At 44.0% G+C, this 18,163-nt stretch overlaps 1 protein-coding gene across 3 annotated transcripts in view; it reads left to right on the top strand.

Moving 5' to 3' along the window:
• The window catches only part of GAS7 (growth arrest specific 7), a 118,041-nt gene that overhangs the window by 87,539 nt on the left and 12,339 nt on the right, over positions 1-18,163 (top strand). For all 3 annotated transcript variants that reach the window (XM_075279514.1, XM_075279513.1, XM_075279515.1), the window contains 3 exons: positions 5,718-5,803; positions 12,285-12,338; positions 17,654-17,743. In XM_075279514.1, the coding sequence (XP_075135615.1) occupies positions 5,718-5,803; positions 12,285-12,338; positions 17,654-17,743 (230 nt within the window). The remainder of the gene's footprint in view (positions 1-5,717; positions 5,804-12,284; positions 12,339-17,653; positions 17,744-18,163) is intronic.

The following is an 18,163-nucleotide window of genomic DNA, read 5'->3' as shown; positions in this document are numbered from 1 at the left end:
GATGATTTCTTCTCTCACTGCCCAGTCCACCATGATAACTTCTTCTCTGACTGTCCAGTCCACCATGATGACTTCTCTCTCTGACTGTCCAATCCACCATGATGACTTCTTCTCTCACTGCCCAGTACACCATGATGATGACTTCTCTCTCTGACTTTCCAGTCCACCATGATGAATTCTTCTCTCACTGCCCAGTACACCATGATGACTTCTCTCTCTGACTGTCCAGTCCACCATGATGATTTTTTCTCTGACTGCCCAATCCACCATGATGACTTCTTCTCTCACTGCCCAGTCCACCATGATGACTTCTCTCTCTGACTGTCCAGTCCACCATGATGACTTCTCTCTCTGACTGCCCAATCCACCATGATGACTTCTTCTCTCACTGCCCAGTACACCATGATGACTTCTCTCTCTGACTGTCCAGTCCACCATGATGACTTCTTCTCTGACTGTCCAGTCCACCATGATGACTTCTTCTCTGACTGTCCAGTCCACCATGATGACTTCTTCTCTCAATGCCCAGTCCACCATGATGACTTCTCTCTCTGACTGTCCAGTCCACCATAATGACTTCTCTGACTGTCCAGTCCACCATGATGACTTCTTCTCTGACTGTCCAGTCCACCATGATGACTTCTCTCTCTGACTGTCCAGTCCACCATAATGACTTCTCTGACTGTCCAGTCCACCATGATGACTTCTTCTCTCAATGCCCAGTCCACCATGATGACTTCTCTCTCTGACTGTCCAGTCCACCATAATGACTTCTCTGACTGTCCAGTCCACCATGATGACTTCTTCTCTGACTGTCCAGTCCACCATGATGATTTCTTCTCTCACTGCCCAGTCCACCATGATGACTTCTTCTCTGACTGTCCAGTCCACCATGATGACTTCTCTCTCTGACTGCCCAATCCACAATGATGACTTCTTCTCTCACTGCCCAGTACACCATGATGACTTCTCTCTCTGACTGTCCAGTCCACCATGATGACTTCTTCTCTGACTGTCCAGTCCACCATGATGACTTCTTCTCTCAATGCCCAGTCCACCATGATGACCTCTCTCTCTGACTGTCCAGTCCACCATAATGACTTCTCTGACTGTCCAGTCCACCATGATGACTTCTTCTCTGACTGTCCAGTCCACCATGATGACTTCTCTCTCTGACTGTCCAGTCCACCATGATGACTTCTCTCTCTGACTGTCCAGTCCACCATGATGACTTCTTCTCTCACTGCCCAGTACACCATGATGACTTCTCTCTCTGACTGTCCAGTCCACCATGATGACTTCTTCTCTGACTGTCCAGTCCACCATGATGACTTCTTCTCTGACTGTCCAGTCCACCATGATGACTTCTCTCTCTGACTGTCCAGTCCACCATAATGACTTCTCTGACTGTCCAGTCCACCATGATGACTTCTCTCTCTGACTGTCCAGTCCACCATGATGACTTCTCTCTCTGACTGTCCAGTCCACCATGATGACTTCTCTCTCTGACTGTCCAGTCCACCATAATGACTTCTCTGACTGTCCAGTCCACCATGATGACTTCTTCTCTGACTGTCCAGTCCACCATGATGACTTCTCTCTCTGACTGTCCAGTCCACCATGATGATTTCTTCTCTCACTGCCCAGTCCACCATGATGACTTCTTCTCTGACTGTCCAATCCACCATAATGACTTCTCTGACTGTCCAGTCCACCATGATGACTTCTCTCTCTGACTGTCCAGTCCCCCATAATGACTTCTCTGACTGTCCAGTCCACCATGATGACTTCTTCTCTGACTGTCCAGTCCACCATGATGACTTCTTCTCTGACTGTCCAGTCCACCATGATGACTTCTCTCTCTGACTGTCCAATCCACCATAATGACTTCTCTGACTGTCCAGTCCACCATGATGACTTCTCTCTCTGACTGTCCAGTCCCCCATAATGACTTCTCTGATTGTCCAGTCCACCATGATGACTTCTTCTCTGACTGTCCAGTCCACCATGATGACTTCTCTCTCTGACTGTCCAGTCCACCATGATGATTTCTTCTCTCACTGCCCAGTCCACCATGATGACTTCTTCTCTGACTGTCCAGTCCACCATGATGACTTCTCTCTCTGACTGTCCAGTCCACCATAATAACTTCTCTGACTGTCCAGTCCACCATGATGACTTCTCTCTCTGACTGTCCAGTCCACCATGATGACTTCTTCTCTGACTGTCCAGTACACCATGATGACTTCTTCTCTCACTGCCTAGTCCACCATGATGACTTCTCTTTCTGACTGTCCAGTCCACCATGATGACTTCTCTCTCTGACTGTCCAGTCCACCATGATGACTTCTTCTCTGACTGCCCAGTCCACCATGATGACTTCTTCTCTGACTGCCCAGTCCACCATGATGACTTCTTCTCTGACTGTACAGTCCACCATGATGACTTCTCTCTCTGACTGTACAGTCCACCATGATGACTTCTCTCTCTGACTGTCCAGTCCACCATGATGACTTCTCTCTCTGACTGTGCAGTACACCATGATGACTTCTTGTCTGAGTACTCCACACAGCAGTAATGCCCCATTTATACCCCTAACTCAGTGTCTACGTCGGACCTCCATGCAGTAGTAATGCCTCCTTTTGCCCCTTCTGCCTCTCTTATTTGCACTATTCTGGACATTAGAGATGAGCGAACAGTGTTCTATCGAACACATGTTCGATCGGATATCAGGGTGTTCGCCATGTTCGAATCGAATCGAACACCACGTGGTAAAGTGCGCCAAAATTCGATTCCCCTCCCACCTTCCCTGGCGCCTTTTTTGCACCAATAACAGCGCAGGGGAGGTGGGACAGGAACTACGACACTGGGGGCATTGAAAAAAATTGGAAAAAGTCATTGGCTGCCGAAATCAGGTGACCTCCATTTTAGACGAATAGTGGATTTCAAATCCGGGTCATATGAGAATGTGAACTTTGTGACTATGAGACAGGGATAGCTGTACAGGCAGGGATAGCTAGGGATAACCTTTATTTAGGGGGGAATGTTATTAAAAATAACTTTTTGGGGCTCTATCGGGTGTGTAATTGTGATTTTTGTGAGATAAACTTTTTCCCATAGGGATGCATTGGCCAGCGCTGATTGGCCGAATTCCGTACTCTGGCCAATCAGTGCTGGCCAATGCATTCTATTAGCTTGATGAAGCAGAGTGTGCACAAGGGTTCAAGCGCACCCTCGGCTCTGATGTAGCAGAGCCGAGGCTGCACAAGGGTTCAAGCGCACCCTCGGCTCTGATGTAGGAGAGCCGAGGGTGCACTTGAACCCTTGTGCACCCTCAGCTCTGCTACATCAGAGCCGAGGGTGCGCTTGAACCCTTGTGCACACTCTGCTTCATCAAGCTAATAGAATGCATTGGCCAGCGCTGATTGGCCAATGTATTCTATTAGCCTGATGAAGTAGAGCTGAATGTGTGTGCTAAGCACACACATTCAGCTCTACTTCATCGGGCTAATAGAATGCATTGGCCAGCGCTGATTGGCCAGAGTACGGAACTCGACCAATCAGCGCTGGCTCTGCTGGAGGAGGCGGAGTCTAAGATCGCTCCACACCAGTCTCCATTCAGGTCCGACCTTAGACTCCGCCTCCTCCGGCAGAGCCAGCGCTGATTGGCCGAAGGCTGGCCAATGCATTCCTATGCGAATGCAGAGACTTAGCAGTGCTGAGTCAGTTTTGCTCAACTACACATCTGATGCACACTCGGCACTGCTACATCAGATGTAGCAATCTGATGTAGCAGAGCCGAGGGTGCACTAGAACCCCTGTGCAAACTCAGTTCACGCTAATAGAATGCATTGGCCAGCGCTGATTGGCCAATGCATTCTATTAGCCCGATGAAGTAGAGCTGAATGTGTGTGCTAAGCACACACATTCAGCACTGCTTCATCAAGCCAATACAATGCATTAGCCAGTGCTGATTGGCCAGAGTACGGAATTCGGCCAATCAGCGCTGGCTCTGCTGGAGGAGGCGGAGTCTAAGGTCGGACCTGAATGGAGACTGGTGTGGAGCGATCTTAGACTCCGCCTCCTCCAGCAGAGCCAGCGCTGATTGGTCGAGTAACGTACTCTGGCCAATCAGCGCTGGCCAATGCATTCTATTAGCCCGATGAAGTAGAGCTGAATGTGTGTGCTTAGCACACACATTCAGCTCTACTTCATCAGGCTAATAGAATACATTGGCCAATCAGCGCTGGCCAATGCATTCTATTAGCTTGATGAAGCAGAGTGTGCACAAGGGTTCAAGCGCACCCTCGGCTCTGATGTAGCAGAGCTGAGGGTGCACAAGGGTTCAAGTGCACCCTCGGCTCTCCTACATCAGAGCCGAGGGTGCGCTTGAACCCTTGTGCACACTCTGCTTCATCAAGCTAATAGAATGCATTGGCCAGCACTGATTGGCCAGAGTACGGAATTCGGCCAATCAGCGCTGGCCAATGCATTCTATTAGCCCGATGAAGTAGAGCTGAATGTGTGTGCTAAGCACACACATTCAGCACTGCTTCATCACGCCAATACAATGCATTAGCCAGTGCTGATTGGCCAGAGTACGGAATTCGGCCAATCAGCGCTGGCTCTGCTGGAGGAGGCGGAGTCTAAGATCGCTCCACACCAGTCTCCATTCAGGTCCGACCTTAGACTCCGCCTCCTCCAGCAGAGCCAGCGCTGATTGGTCGAGTTCCGTACTCTGGCCAATCAGCGCTGGCCAATGCATTCTATTAGCCCGATGAAGTAGAGCTGAATGTGTGTGCTTAGCACACACATTCAGCTCTACTTCATCGGGCTAATAGAATGCATTGGCCAGCGCTGATTGGCCGAATTCCGTACTCTGGCCAATCAGCACTGGCTAATGCATTGTATTGGCTTGATGAAGCAGTGCTGAATGTGTGTGCTTAGCACACACATTCAGCTCTACTTCATCGGGCTAATAGAATGCATTGGCCAATCAGCGCTGGCCAATGCATTCTATTAGCGTGAACTGAGTTTGCACAGGGGTTCTAGTGCACCCTCGGCTCTGCTACATCAGATTGCTACATCTGATGTAGCAGTGCCGAGTGTGCATCAGATGTGTAGTTGAGCAAAACTGACTCAGCACTGCTAAGTCTGCATTCGCATAGGAATGCATTGGCCAGCCTTCGGCCAATCAGCGCTGGCTCTACCGGAGGAGGCGGAGTCTAAGGTCGGACCTGAATGGAGACTGGTGTGGAGCTATCTTAGACTCCGCCTCCTCCAGCAGAGCCAGCGCTGATTGGTCGAGTTCCGTACTCTGGCCAATCAGCACTGGCCAATGCATTTCTATGGGGAAAAGTTAGCTTGCGAAAATCGCAAACTGACAGGGATTTCCATGAAATAAAGTGACTTTTATGCCCCCAGACATGCTTCCCCTGCTGTCCCAGTGTCATTCCAGGGTGTTGGTATCATTTCCTGGGGTGTCATAGTGGACTTGGTGACCCTCCAGACACGAATTTGGGTTTCCCCCTTAACGAGTTTATGTTCCCCATAGACTATAATGGGGTTCGAAACCCATTCGAACACTCGAACAGTGAGCGGCTGTTCGAATCGAATTTCGAACCTCGAACATTTTAGTGTTCGCTCATCTCTACTGGACATGACTTCCTTGTAATGTAAACTTTTTTTTTTTTACTTTTTTTTTAATGTCTTTTCAGTAAATGGATTCCATCCCTCAGGATCTCCGTTACATCAGCAGGATATTGGTCATGTGACCGTCCGAAAACCCAGTGGTGATCCCCAGGTGAGTGAGTGTACACCAAGACTGTTCAGCGAAACAGGGAGGGGCATCATCAAACCGCGTATCCTTATAACATGTATCCTTATATAAAATAGTTTGTGTAAGATTATTATTAATTCTACAAACCTGAGAGAGGGGGCGGGGCTGTGACAACCTTTTCAATATTATATACACAGGCTGGTTGTCAGTAGTAATAGATGAATAGCTGTACTGTAGTATACGGTGTGTGGATCTCATGTCTGATCACGTGTCATTATATTATCAGTGATGTGAGTAACAGGGGGCGGGGCTGTGACAACCTCTCAGATATGATATACAGGTTAATAGATGAATAGTTGCACTGTAGTATAAGATGTGTAGTTGATTGTAATGTATGAATCATAATTTTTGTTCTGGGTTCTGTCTGGTCACAATGTACAATAACGAAAGGGTTATATATTTGGCTAAAGTTCCCCTTTAAATTTACAGATATACATTCTGTATTTTCTTCCATGCTTGCATCATTCTTGTATTTCTGCCCATATGATTCTCTGCCATTTCCCATCATGGACTCCATCCAATTGGCCCCATAAGGAAACATCTGTTCGCTGGAGATCCCGTCTTCCTCTGCAGCTGCCAGTTCACGTTCAGTTTCTGGGCATAGAGTAGATCAAAGTAGAGACCACAGTGTGGAGGAGGGGGCGTCATATAGTAGAAACCGCTTTATGGCATTATCCTTTAAGTGGTAACGTCACCCTCTAATTATATTGTACAAACTATTTTGGTCGTGGATAGGAGATCCTCAGTGCTGGATAGTGTTAGTATTCATCTGCTCTATGTAGGTGTCAGTGTATACTGTAGTACTTGCATTTTATTCATGAGCTAGTACATCCAGTATGAGCTGTGCAGAAGTTTCCTCCCACCTAGGGATCTGCTGCAGTGCAAGGAATTATGGGAAGACTAATGAATGCAGACTCTGAGGGGTAGTCGCATGCTGTATCTATGGGGCCTCCAGGAATAGCCCTGTGTGTCCTATATCCAGGTGACGCAGCTGCAGGCTATATGGCGTAGAAGCCATCAGGGGCTGCAGTGCTGGTTGCAGATTTCAGGGCTTCCATAATATCGGTCCTATCGGATCCTGTGCCGTTCCGCAGTCCCTGCTCTTCCCCCTCCTCATGCGGCATTTACCTCTCTGCAGTTATTTGACGGAGTTTTGTGGAGTGTAAAAAATTGCAGCAATCTCGTATCATCGACTGTAACATTATATCAGCGCTCGTCTGCGGAGGGAAGACAGAGCCCCTTAATGGGCGCCATCATCTGATATTTGTCAGCTTAACCCCTCCTGCCCCGCTGCTTGTACAAAAGATACAAAGCTCTACATGACTATTACTTCAGCTCACTATTTTTGTAAAAAGCTTCATATTTTTTAAAAAATTTTCGTTTTGTATTGATGTTTTTGATTTTTTGTTTGTTTGTATTTTTTTGTATTTTTTTTTTTTTTACTATGTATGTCATATATCTTTAATCCTAAATGGACGATCTACAGAAGACGTCAATCTGGCCTTGGCATCATCATTGAAGACCTATAAATGATCTTGTAATAGACTGACGAGAAGACTCTTGTGGCCGAAACAGAAAAAGTATTGGCACCTTTGATGACTTTAGAGAAGTAAACAAATTTATGGATCCTTGAGGAAGTCGAGTCAAACCTTCTACTAGACTGGAACTCCGAGAACCTTTAAAGGGTTTTTCCTATCTCGGCATATATGGCTCATAGGATATGCCTGATATGGTAGGATTTGATAGGATATGGTATCATAGGATATGCCTGATAGTTTAGTGTCCCTCCTCTGGGATCTGCATCTACCATTGAGAATGGGTCCCCGAATGAGAGAGGCCTACACATGTGTGAGCGTCTCCATTGACTTCTGTGGCTAAGGTAGACTAAGGATATAGTCAAATGGTGAGATGGAAATATCCCTTTAAGGTGGCCATACACATTAGACAGAAATAAGTAGGTGGTTGAACAACTATTAAGTGTGATCATCTGGTGGCTGATCATGTCATGGCCACACACATCTTAGTCCTTCTGGCCCTTCTTGATTTCTGCCTCGTCATATATGGCTCTATCCATAAGATATATTATAATTATCTGATAGATAACAGTCCCGCATCTGTATTGAGAATGGAAGCCCGTTCATGGACTTAGGTAAATTCAAGAGGTCTACACCTGTGCAAGACTTTCCATTCACTTGTATGCGAGGTCCAAAAATAGCTGAGACTTTGTAAGGATATAATCATATGCCAAGATAGGAATACCCCTTTAAGGAGGCCTTACATTAGATCATCTGGTGACCATCTTTGTGGCCATATACTTAGACACTACTCTGTGTCCATAACTGTTCACTGACACCTGGAGAAGGATGAACAGTCTTTCTGCGAACGTTCTTTCGAGATGAAGACGGTTTGAGGGCTTTTTTAGAAACTTGTGAAAGCTCTTTCATAAGATTGCATGATCTTCATCCAATTCTCAGACTAATATTTTCATTCCTGGTCAATCCCTTCCAGATGATGATGGTCGTCACTCAGATAGAATGATTAACAAATTTTACCATCATAAATGTTCGGTATAGTTGAAATTGCCAATTTTCATCAACTTTAGTCTGGTGAGTATGGACACCTTGATGAGAAGATCCAGCACATTGGAAACCATGAAAATTTAGTTGGAAGAGTTGGCCATAAAAGAGAAGGATGACTGTCATCAAGAAGGAAGATGGAGACCACCAAAGGGATCCCGAAGACATCATCGAGAAGCCTGAGGAGCCAAATATCAGACCAGATGTTCTATAGATGTATCAGTCATAAAGTCACCAGAGGAGATAAAGTCTGTCCAATTCAGAGACTTGCCCACTTCACTGGCACGTAGAATCTAATGGGCAATTGGATTGTCCAACTGATTTTTGAATTGTCCAAAAGTAAAGCTCAATTTTGTTACAGAAATCCAATGTCAGGCTGGTAACGCCTTGGGAGGAGACACAAACATTGGACACCCCACACTTTTTAGCTTTGTCGAAATGGATCCTTCTTGTACAAATAGGAGGAGCCTGATTACATTAAGGGGCATCTTACAGCTTGACGTGAAATCACAAAACTTACCCTATACAGGGGTAATTAGAGAATGGACATATCTTGGCCTCAGCTGACAATCTCTCCTTCTCAGCTTTGACCTCTCCCCATACTATATATATATATATATATATATATATATATATATATATATATAATTATTGGCAGCCCCTCTAAATCCGTGCAGGGGGCAAAACGATCTTCACCATGTCTTATTGTTCCATAATGAGGAGCAGGTGGGTCATTCTTGAGGTTTCAGTTGACCTGGACCCAGATAATTACCCATAAATGACTGCATCACTAGCACATTGGCTTCCTATTTACTGCTCATGATGGGATTCAATTATATCCCATTGACCAAATGACCTCAAAGCTAAATAATTCACCACCAGGACAATGGAAGCCGCCAAGAACCGGTCAACGGACCATTCACTTGAGAATTTTTTTTTTTTAATTAAATGAATGTTATTACTTGAATATTTTAATATTATTTATACTTGTTTATATTTTTACAAAATTATTTTTTTGGGGAAATTGATCATTAGAACTTTTTGAAAAACAAAAATTTGTTCATTACATCGATAGACAATAACAACTGTCTATCTAGAGAGAGTTCAGTAGTCCTGATCCTATGATGCAGGGTGGTTCCCACAGTGGTTACCCTTCAAAGGAGTTACCCCTATCCAAATGCTGTTTTGGGGCATGTAAACATCGTAGAAGAAGGAACTCCACTTAGGGTGCTCCTCTATAAGCTTGGTAGCAGTTCCTTCTATGGTGGACAGTATTAAGTATGCACACCATAGAGACAGACCATGTAGCATAGAGAGAGGGACCATCCCTAGTTGGTCCCAAACCCTATTCTGTTGAGTGGTAAGGTCTGTATAAAGCCGAGTTCACACTGTTTTTTTTTTGGTCAGGACTTTGATGGGGAATCCGCGTCAAAATCTGGCTCAAAAAACTGCCTCCCGTTAAATTCAAAAAGAAGCGACATGCCCTTTCTTGAGGCAGAATCCACCGCTGAGTCCGTGGCGCGAACACTCCCTCGTCAAAATCCAGTCCAAAAACCCCAGTGTGAACCCGGCTTAAAACTCCTCTCAACAGTGGAACTTTTTTTGTTGGTAATGAAGAAGAAAACTTGATCAGAAGGTTATAATAAGGATTTGGGGAAGTCAATTCAAAGCCCGTTGTGGGCCCATTTTACCACTACTAAGATGACAGCTCCCCTTCTACATACCGTATATACTCGAGTATAAGCCAAATTTTTAAGCACAGTCTTTGTGCTGAAAAAGCCCCCCTCGGCTTATACTCGAGTCAAGCTGTCTATGACCAGCCGTAAAAAAATGACTGTGAAACACATTATACACATTAGGTATCCCTGTGTCTGACAGTGCCCGGTCTACTGAATATAGGGGATCTGCAGTGCTCCTGTTCCATCTGGAAGGGGTTAATAGGAGCACTGCAGATACCCTATATTCAGCCAGACTGAATTCCAAGTGGGGGAAGAAAAAACAGTCCTCAAGCTCAGGGAAGGGGCAGACAGACAACCAAAACACCCCCTCCCCTTCCCCAGCACCCAGCAACTACTGTACCCAAAAACCATTTTAATTTTTGAAGTTTTCCAGTAGCTGCTGCATTTCCCCCCTCGGCTTATACTCGAGTCAATAAGTTTTCCCAGTTTTAGGGTGAATTCACACTGAGTAAACGCTAGCTTATTCTGAACGTAAAACACGTTCAGAATAAGCGGCGTCTAAAGCAGCTCCATTCATTTCTATGGGAGCGGGGATACGAGCGCTCCCCATAGAAATGAATGGGCTGCTTCTTTCACTCCGTGCAGTCCCATTGAAGTGAATGGGGAGTGCCGGCGTATACGGCAAGCTCTGCTCATGCACTCCCCATTCACTTCAATGGGACTGCACGGAGTGAAAGAAGCAGCCCATTCATTTCTATGGGGAGCGCTCGTATCCCCGCTCCCATAGAAATGAATGGAGCTGCTTTAGACGCCGCTTATTCTGAACGTGTTTTACGTTCAGAATAAGCTAGCGTTTACTCAGTGTGAATGCACCCTTATATGGTAAAATTAGGGGCCTCGGCTTATATTCGGGTCGGCTTATACTCGAGTATATACGGTATCTCACAAGACTTTGCCCCGTCTATGAATTACACAGTGGTCTTTTCATTTCAGTATATGGGTTCAGAAGCCGGGCCCACCGCTGGTTGTCACAAGGCGACCCCTTTATCTATAAAGTGAGATTTGGCTTTTTACCGTAGAACCCAAATGTGGCCACTTTCCGAAATTTGTCATTTTTAATCCTGAAGGCTGCAAAGTAGAATCTATAGAACATTTCAGGTTGTGATGGATATTGATTGTCTTGAGCTTCGTACATCTTCACCGTCATCTGTTATATCATCGCTGCCTAAATTCCATCGACTCACTATAATATATAATAGTGACAAGAGGCGGCGAGGACGTCAACATCAATATAATAACGCCCAAGACGAGGACTGCACCGTACTGTGCGGATAACGACTCCCCCCCCCCCCCCCCTTCCCAGATAGTCCGCACCATAAGTAGTGATTATTGCTCAGGGTAGTCTATACTACTATACTATATGGAATATAGAGAAATAAAACGGGGGACATGTTGAATTGCAAACAGGAAATTTAAAAATTTTATTTTACGTGTAAATTTTTGAAAATGTTAAAAAATGGAAAACCTATAAATAAAAAAAAATATTAAAAAATAAACCAATATCTAATTGTATGAATTATGAAATATTTTAAAATATATAAAAAAATAATAATAAGTGGAACATTATTTTTTACAAAAATAAAAACCTAAGGAATTTTTATTTTTCTGTCCCTTTCCCTACAAAAAGCAAAGAATCCGCGGTTTAGCGTATTATTTTATGGGATGTGTTGAGTATTAATATCATGTCTCAGGGACCGGCTATAGGGATCGGAAAAAAAATTCAAAAATGAGAATGAATGGCTTAAAAAAAAAAATTCTGCCTCCATTGTACAAGCCATTCTGGGATTTCCCTGCACTTGAATAGATTTGTTTAGCGAGCCCCGGTCCTTGCGAGCGTCTGCGCTAGCCCTTTAGTCCGCGTGCTGATGACATAAGGGAGGTGTGAGTGCATTTTGGCTTCATGTGCTGCTTGACTGGGCAGAGTACATGAGCTTCATGTGGCAAGCGATCCTCGCTGTTACCTCAGGACACGGTGACAGAATTCATGCAGATCCCTACAAGCGTGCAGGGCTAATGTTCAGCTCCTGAGCCGTCCTTCCTCTCCACCCGACACCACCGAGACATTGGCATCACAAAAAAATGTCAGACATTGAGACCAGCTTTGACGATGCTTCTTGCCTCTCTCCACAGAGTCCCGGGTCCCCATCACCCACCAAAAAACAGAACAAGGAGACGACCATCACGGTGAGTATCCTCTCATCCTTGTTACTATGACGATGTAGCCATAAAAGCGGCAGCTCGAGGCAGCAAACATGGAGGCGACCTGGTTTGTGTTACATTGTGCACAAATTCAAAAACATTGCAAAAAAATAAAATAAAATTAAAAATGTCTTCCTGCAGTTCCCATAGAGCAGGGAGTGTTTTTGATTTTTTTTTTTCTAATGTAAAAAAAATACAGGGGGGGGGGGGGTCTTTATTAAAATATAATCTCAATTAGCTGAATTTTTTAATTTTTGTTCCCCCTCATTATTCCATTTTCACCCATGCTGCCAAGGTAAATATGACAAGAAGGGGGGGGGGGCGCTTGTGTACGAGATCTGCTCCAGTGCCCATAGATGGGGAACGCTTGTTCAGAATTTCTCCAGAATTTCAGGGGTTAATTTTTTTTTTTTTTTTTTTTTCTTAAATCACCATTTCTGTGTTTTTTTATTTTTTTTTAGGTGAAAGGGTTAATATGTACATGTATAAATGTAGATTTGTTTTTTAATTTTTTTTTGTGGGGGGGGGTGATCATTAGGCCGTAAATGCAGGAAGATTCATGTGAAATTTGCAAATGTGAGAATCCAAAAATAATGAGGGATTTGTTGGCTAAATATAGGCTTTGCCGGGGTTTACAGGAGAGGGGACGGTGTTTGCAGGTGTTTAATCAGCTGTTTACATCGGCGAGCAACAGGCGAACGCGACACGGGACTGCTTACCACGTTACGGCCATCTGGTGGGAATAAAAGCGAAAATTAGACAGGATTTTGAAAAATAAAAAAATTTTTTTTTTGCTGCAGTCGGGTGTTCTGTTGCTCACGTCTGTGCAGGTAAATATGGGGTGGGGGTGATTGACAGTGAGTAGGAGAGACTCTGTGTACTGTATATAGGGGGGGGGGGGTCTGGAGGGGGAGGGGCTCCGGTGTAGCAGATGAGATCCATATGCTGTTCCTTGTCAGATGGAATTCCCTCCGAGCATTTATGTAACGTTACATAAGTTGGATTTCGGAAGCGTTCACATGGCGACCACCCGGAGTAACCCCCGCCACTCCAGATCCAGCTCAATTCTTTTATTTTTTTTTTTCAAAAATTTTCATCTTAATCTTCGAATTTTATGATTTTTTTTAATGTGTAAAAGAATAAAAGAAAACAGTTTGATCAGTTTGTACCAATTTTTTCAAATTTTTTAAAAATATTATAGTAAGGAAAGCAAATACAAAACTGGCGACAGCGGAGGAGTCTGTATATAACATGTATCCATTCTATAGGCGGATATGCAGCTGAGCCCCTCCCCCTCCTCCCACCTACCCTCCACCATTCAATGGAACCTTCCTAGATTGTCAGTAATTACATTGCTGCTACAAAGTTGTAATTTTCTGCAATCCCCGGAGATGCCGCCATCTTGGTTTTTTGTAACTGGAAGCTGAAAAAAATTGTAAATATCTTTCGGGGTTAATTTGGAATTGGATTTTTTTTTTTTTTTGTATTTTGCCTTTTATTTAGTAAATGTGATTTCATTTTGTTTTGTTGTGTTGGTGAAATTCAGAATTTCTAGATTGTGTAAATGCTGCACGATGGTCATGGCCATTAGTATTCTCATTTATAGCCTTACCCCAGTGTAGTTGTATCATGTATAACAACATGGCTGATTGTATCACACGTAATGGGATTAGATACAGCAGCTCGGTATACAGAATAACACATGATAGGATTAGATACACAGCTCAGCAGACAGTATCACACAGGATAGGATTAGATACACAGCTCAGCAGACAGTATCACACATGACAGGATTAGACACAGGAACTCAGCAGTATCACATATAATAAGATTAGATACACATCGCTTCAGACCGTATCACACATATTATGAGATACAGCAGCTCAACAGACAGTATCACACATGATAGGATTAGATACACAGCTCAGCAGTATCACACAGGATAGGATTAGATACACAGCTCAGCAGACAGTATCACACATGATAGGATTAGATACACAGCTCAACAGACAGTATCACACATGATAGGATTAGATACACAGCTCAGCAGTATCACACATGATAGGATTAGATACACAGCTCAGCAGTATCACACATGGTAGGATTAGATACACCACTCAGCAGACAGTATCGCACATGATAGGATTAGATACACAGCTCAGCAGACAGTATCACACATGATAGGATTAGATACACAGCTCAGCGGTATCACACATGGTAGGATTAGATACACAGCTCAGCGGACAGTATAACACATGAGAAGATTAGATACACAGCTCAGCAGACAGTATCACACATGATAGGATTAGATACACAGCTCAGCGGTATCACACATGATAGGATTAGATACACAGCTCAGCAGACAGTATCACACATGGTAGGATTAGACACAGGAACTCAGCAGTATCACATATAATAAGATTAGATACACATCGCTTCAGACCGTATCACACATATTATTAGATACAGCAGCTCAGCAGACAGTATCACACATGATAGGATTAGATACACAGCTCAGCAGACAGTATCACACATGATAGGATTAGATACACAGCTCAGCAGACAGTATCACACAGGATAGGATTAGATACACAGCTCAGCAGACAGTATCACACAGGATAGGAGTAGATACACAGCTCAGCAGACAGTATCACACATGATAGGATTAGATACACAGCTCAGCAGACAGTATCACACATGAGAGGATTAGATACACAGCTCAGCAGACAGTATCACACATGGTAGGATTAGATACACAGCTCAGCAGACAGTATCACACAGGATAGGATTAGATACACAGCTCAGCAGACAGTATCACACATGGTAGGATTAGATACACAGCTCAGCAGTATCACACAGGATAGGATTAGATAAGCAGCTCAGCAGACAGTATCACACATGGTAGGATTAGATACACAGCTCAGCAGACAGTATCACACATGATAGGATTAGATACACAGCACAGCAGACAGTATCACACATGAGAGGATTAGATACAGTATTTCCTCTTCTATCAGTACGTAGACACGTGATGTGTTGCTGATGGCAGTGGCTGTCAGAACATATATGTACATTTTGCAGAATGTGTCTCGGCTGTTGCTCCCCTGCACGTCACGCTGTTGGGGAGGGGGTACGGTGAGAATCGTAGAGTACAGATCTTCTGTATTTTGGTAATAACATCCTAGAAAAGCTCTAGAAAAAAGTCATCCATGTTGTATCATAATAGGAGCCTCAGACGATTGGCTGTACAGCAGGGCGGGATGTGGGGTGGGTGGGGGCTCTTTTAGGTCATTCAGGTCGGTTCCTGGTATCCCTGGGGGTCTATGAGCTGGGATTGTTACCAATGTAATGACCCTGTATCTCTGAGTTTTGACCCTCATACCCTGAATATCTCATATAGTGGTTAGTGTTGTCTGACAGCTGATAGGATCTTTATCTAGACTCTATGCAGTATATACAGTATATATAGATTCTAGAGTAAATCTCCAGCGTCATACAAGTCGCCTCTCCAGGATTTCTGCTCTTGCAGGATAGTTAATGCTGCTGATCAGTCCTATCACCTCTTCATTGCTCCCGATATCTCTCTGGACTGTTGACCATTCTCAGAAGACATTCACACACTCAAGGTTTTGATGTGGTCTTTAAAGCCAAAAACTACTGTGGATCAAGAAGATAAAGTAGAAGTAACATGCGCTATTCCTTTTTTTTTCAGTCCACTCTTGGTTTTGGCTTAAAAAACTGCCTGCAAAAACCTGAACATGTGAATGCACCCTTCCTGATCTCCAGCGGCTGGATCAGATCAGAGACTGAGAGTAACACCTACATCTCCTGCTTGTCCATCTCAGCCAGGACTCCTCTTAGTTGTCTTCTGGTGACCTCTTTTAGGATATCATGTTCGTGACTCTTTGCTCGCGCTCCTTCAGGACCTTGACGTCCCTCTCCTCCTCTTTCTCCTGTCTCTTTCAAATAAATATTTTTGGATATTCTATGTCTTCTTCTCAGAAACTCTGTTCAGAGACTTCCCTCGATGTTCCGGGTGTTACCATCTGCCAAACTGTTGGAACTGTCACAGGACTTGATCTTGGGTATTTTTTGGATCTCTTGGTGGACAGACCATTTTCTGTTCTCCGAGTTGGTGATGGGCTCACCCATGATGTGTTCTGCGGACTTGCTGTGTGGTCATCACAAAGAGACGCTCATACAGGCGAGTGAACGCTGTAAGAACAAATAACCCTTTAGGTTTAAACTGGCCGAGCCCAGAAGTTCTACAACATTATATTGTTGGGTTCTTCTGTCTGTGCAGGACTTCTCCAAAAATGCAACAATTTTATAGCCCCAGGTTCAGAAGTCATGTCCATGTCTCAGCGTTACGGGGTTAGGGCTTCTGACCAAGGGAATATTTTAAATGGTCATGTAAACTCCGTCCCATTGGGTCTTGCTCAGTGCCCACCATTGAGGACTGTAGAGATGATGAGGAGCACATTCTGGTAAATTGACTTCATTACCATTGATATGTGGTCCTCTGACCACAGGTATCAAAGTGTGACCTCCCTTTCGGAGGTGGTGTTGGTGTCCATTGATGATATCATCATGGTTTGGATAAAAACTTAAGAAGGAAGAACATTTTTGGAACTGTTTTTGACTCGGATCCCTTGTACTAAACATCCATAATCCATGCGAAGGATAAAGGGTGTGGACCTGGCCAAGGTTTTCCTTCAAAAATGTCTTGTCGTCTACAGAGTTCCTTACAAAGACCGTACATGAAGAATCACGTTTCCTGCATCTCGGCAGAGCAGGAAGGGCCCACATTGGAGAAACAAAATGACCCTACAAGTTTTCACCTCCTTAGAATCGTCACCTATTGGACATCCATTTCCTTGTCTTCTACCACCAACCTACTGAGCTTACATCAACCTGGTGGCGTTTTTTATAAATAGCCAGTGGTAACCCAATGAATTTTGTGACACACTAGGTTCATGCAAAAAATGCAAGAGCTACAGTGAAGACTGACACAAGCAAAGTAATAGAGTCGGGTGCAGGTTCTTCTGAACATACTAATGATGGCGGCCATAGTAGGCTTAGTCACAGCCTCAGATCTCAGGCAGGATGAAGGATTCAATTGCCAGACATGCGACAACCAATGGTGGGACCAATGAGGATCTCCATGAACAGGAATCCGCACCAACCACCGCCATGTTTATTCATTGTAGAAAATTACTTGTATAATAGCTGTGAAATGTAAAAGACAAAGATAATGAAAAATAATTGTAATACTGAAATATCCGGATATTGTCTTCTAGATAAACTGTGTGACGTTCCCTCACCCTGACACCATGCCGGAGCAACAACTGCTGAAGCCTGGAGAATGGAGCTACTGCGATTATTTCTGGGTATGTCATATAACATCTTGTATATAGTCACCATGCTGGTATAACCTGGGTATATACTGTATATAATTATATATGTACAGCCGGTATAACCTGGGTATCTCCTGTATATAATTATATATGTACACATGGTATAACCTGGGTATATACTGTATATAATTATATATGTACACATGGTATAACCTGGGTATATACTATATATAATTATATATGTACAGCTGGTATATGTTATACATCTTGTATATAGTCACCATGCCGGTATAACCTGGGTATATACTGTATATAATTATATATGTACAGCTGGTATAACCTGGGTATCTCCTGTATATAATTATATACGTACAGCTGGTATAACCTGGGTATCTCCTGTATATAATTATATATGTACAGCCGGTATAACCTGGGTATATACTATATATAATT

This window comes from Leptodactylus fuscus, chromosome 6 (assembly GCF_031893055.1).
Source record: "Leptodactylus fuscus isolate aLepFus1 chromosome 6, aLepFus1.hap2, whole genome shotgun sequence".
Classification (NCBI taxonomy): Eukaryota; Metazoa; Chordata; class Amphibia; order Anura; family Leptodactylidae; genus Leptodactylus; species Leptodactylus fuscus.
The sequence above is the reverse complement of the archived record's forward strand: the minus strand, read 5'-3'. Positions and strand labels throughout refer to the sequence as shown.